At 32.5% G+C, this 3616-nt stretch overlaps 1 protein-coding gene across 1 annotated transcript in view; it reads left to right on the top strand.

Annotated features, from left to right (window-relative positions):
• Positions 1-1631, top strand: part of LOC104722852 (alpha-dioxygenase 1-like) — a 4888-nt gene extending 3257 nt beyond the window's left edge. Inside the window, exons 7-11 of the mRNA XM_010441104.2 lie at positions 28-143; positions 228-455; positions 558-760; positions 863-1106; positions 1219-1631. Coding sequence (XP_010439406.1) covers positions 28-143; positions 228-455; positions 558-760; positions 863-1106; positions 1219-1444 — 1017 coding nt within the window. The 3' untranslated portion in view covers positions 1445-1631. The remainder of the gene's footprint in view (positions 1-27; positions 144-227; positions 456-557; positions 761-862; positions 1107-1218) is intronic.

The raw sequence follows: 3616 nt of genomic DNA, 5'->3' as shown, positions 1-3616 counted from the left end.
GAGGATAGTGACTTGGAAGACGAAGATTTGTACCGCTACGCGAGGCTAGTAACCTCAGCAGTGATAGCCAAGATTCACACCATAGATTGGACAACCCAGCTTCTCAAAACCGACACTTTACTAGCTGGAATGCGAGCGAATTGGTGAATAGCACATTTTTTCGATCGACAAACTCGTTGTTACACATGTTGCAATCTAACAGTTTTAATATTAATGTGAATTTTTAGGTACGGACTACTAGGAAAGAAGTTTAAAGATTCTTTCGGACATGCTGGCAGTTCGATCTTGGGAGGTCTCGTGGGTATGAAAAAACCGCAAAATCATGGTGTCCCATATTCTTTAACCGAGGAGTTCACTAGCGTGTACCGAATGCACTCTCTCTTACCTGATCAACTCCAGATGCGTGACATTGATGTTGTACCGGGAACTAATAAATCACTACCGTTGATGGAAGAGTATAACTCTACCTCTGATCGCTCTATATATATCTCCCTTATTTTGAAACTTGCAAATCAAAGATTCTAAGAGATTTAGGTTTTTTTTTCCTTTGGATTCAGGATTTATATGGAAAATTTGATTGGTCGTAAAGGCGAACAAAACATGTCTCAGATTGGATTCACTAAGCTAATGGTCTCAATGGGTCACCAAGCAAGTGGAGCACTTGAACTGATGAACTATCCAATGTGGTTAAGAGATATAGTTCCCCAAGACCCCAACGGCCAAGAACGTCCAGACCACGTCGACTTAGCTGCTTTAGAGAGTAAGCCAATCTGATCTGAGCCGTTCATTTTTGTGTGTTTTACCATAGTGGTTTTGATAGTGGATTATCACGTGAATAATTTGGGTTGGTCGATTATTTTAGTCTACCGGGACAGGGAGAGGAATGTGGCACGGTACAACGATTTTAGGAGAGCTATGTTTATGATTCCAATAGCCAAGTGGGAAGATCTAACGGATGATGTGGAAGCGATTGAAGTGCTGGATGATGTGTATGGTAGTGATATAGAGGAGCTTGATCTTCTAGTTGGACTTATGGCAGAGAAGAAAATCAAAGGTTTCGCTATCAGTGAGACTGCTTTTTATATTTTCCTCATCATGGCCTCAAGGTATGTTATTTGCCTATTTGGTTGTTTTAAATTTAAAACAAAAATTTATAGGAAAATATGTAGTAGCATAGTAGAGCTTAATCTGATACTATATTTGTTAAACACATGTTAGGCGATTAGAAGCGGACAGATTTTTCACAAGCGAATTCAATGAGAAGATTTATACGAAGAAGGGACTTGAATGGGTGAATACCACAGAGAGTCTCAAGGATGTGTTTGATCGTCATTATCCTGAAATGACCGATAAATGGATGAATTCCGAAAGTGCATTTTCAGTATGGGATTCTCCACCGGTTACTAAAAATCCAATCCCTCTCTATCTCCGAATTCCTTCTTAGATCATTTTAGTGTGATCTATGCTCTTTGAATTCTTTTTTTTAATAATTAGTATATGTTGTTTGTGTGAGCTGTGCCTTATAAGCTATTGATATTATTCATGTATTATATAAATATTCATATAACAATAAGTTGTTTGTAACCCTGTTTTGTTATATAACTAGATTCGGACCCTGCGGGTTATGTTAATAGGCGTATTTAATCATAACTTAATTGAAATCATACCAATTGACATAAAAACAAAAATCAAATATTTTCAACAATGAAACACGATGCAGGAAACTCGAGCTTGAATAAGTGTATAATCTTTTAAAGTATACACAAACAACCTTGATATGTGTACAAAATCTTTTAAATATCCTATTAACCGACCGATTTTGAAAAAGAGAGCGCAAAAGCTATGATAACTCCACCAGGAATGTTGGAAACCCAGTCAACCATATATCAAAAGAACTCAGCCCTTCTGGTTTCCTCATCTTTTGCATCGGGGTAAGTCCCCACAATCTCGGCTTCATGTTTATAGCTTCACTACATATATTTCTCCATCGTCTCGACATAACACTTATCTTCAAAGCATCTTTGAAGGGAAAAATTGATATTATCATGACGAGAAAGTAGTTTGATAACCTCGAATTTTTTTCAAGTGGACTACTCGAATTCATTCTTAATGATTCATGAAAAAGATTTTGTGTGTTTATTTGTTATCTAGAATAAAAAATCTCTTTAGATCGATAACAAATAAACAAACACAATCTTTCACTTGAATCATTAACAATGAACTCAAGTAGCATCATTGACAAAATTTCATTGTTATCACACTACCTCCTTATTCTAATAATATCAAATTTGCCATTTAAAGATGCTTTGAAAACAAGCGTTTTATTGAAACGCTGGAAACACATATGTCGTGAGGCTAAAAACATCTCTTTCAATGAGGCCGAGATCGTGCAGACTTACCTTGATGGTGATGATGAAAAAAACTAAAAGGGCTGACTTTGTTTGATATACGGTTGATTGGGTTTCCAACTTTGCCGGTGGGAGTAATCAAAACTTTCGAGCTCTCTTTCTCTAAAGCGGGCGGTTTCGAAACAGAGACGAAGTCACTGATCGAATTTGCAGCCATCAAAAAAGCAGTACCACATAGACTATATGCGGTGATACCACATAGAGTTGAGGGCTCATTTCTCATTAAACATTTATTTCTTTATAAATTGTTCGAAATGGAAGCAGTTTTCTCTGTTTTTTCTGGCCATTAAGGATAAGAACCTTAAGGATATGTTTTCTCTTTGTTTATTTTTCATCGTGTGTTATGTTTTAAGCTTGTGGATGTGTAATGTTATATAGTGATAAAAGGGGTGCAATATATTATTCCTCTTTTCAGTGATTGACATTTAAAAAGTCTTTTAGTCGCCGGGTCAACAAATCAATCGTGGTCAACATATTAATGGCAATAAATTATATCTATAGATAGATATGATTTTATTTTATAAATATTGTATTATTCTAAATTGTAATTACTATCTAAACTAGATTTTTACCTATTTTTTTTCTTGAAAAGAATAATGTAATTTGTTTAGTAAATCAACTATATACTAGGAGATATCCCGTGCTTTAAGTACGGGTCAACATTTAAAAAAAAAAATATATAATATAATAATAAAAGTTATTGTTATATATTTTTCAAAAAGTTATTTTTTTTTGAGAAAATACTTATTTTTAATTGTTCTGTAAATCTATTAGTCTATTTGAATACTAAGTATTTTGAAATATTATAGTATTTTATTTTTGACGTATATTACAGTTTTATATTGTTTGTTTGTTATATTTGCATCATTATTTTGTGAAATATAAAGTAGTAATTTTAATATTATAATTGTGAGCAAATAAAAATTATTAATTATTATTTATATAAATTTAGTTTTACCAACCCACCAGTGTGAAAATTAAAACATACATTTTTTATAGATTGATTAATTTATATTTATTTTTAAAAATTTAAATCACAACATATGCAGAAAAAATTCTGCATTTTATTAATCATAAGTCTTATATAAAAATTCTAAACAATTTGTAAATAAAATAAAATAAAGATGATAGGAGAATCATAATTTGAAAACTTAACAAAATTTTCAAAATTTAGTTATTAAAAATAATTATATTGTATATTTGGATAT

This window comes from Camelina sativa, chromosome 2 (assembly GCF_000633955.1).
Source record: "Camelina sativa cultivar DH55 chromosome 2, Cs, whole genome shotgun sequence".
In the NCBI taxonomy this organism is placed as follows: domain Eukaryota; kingdom Viridiplantae; phylum Streptophyta; class Magnoliopsida; order Brassicales; family Brassicaceae; genus Camelina; species Camelina sativa.
The sequence above is the reverse complement of the archived record's forward strand: the minus strand, read 5'-3'. Positions and strand labels throughout refer to the sequence as shown.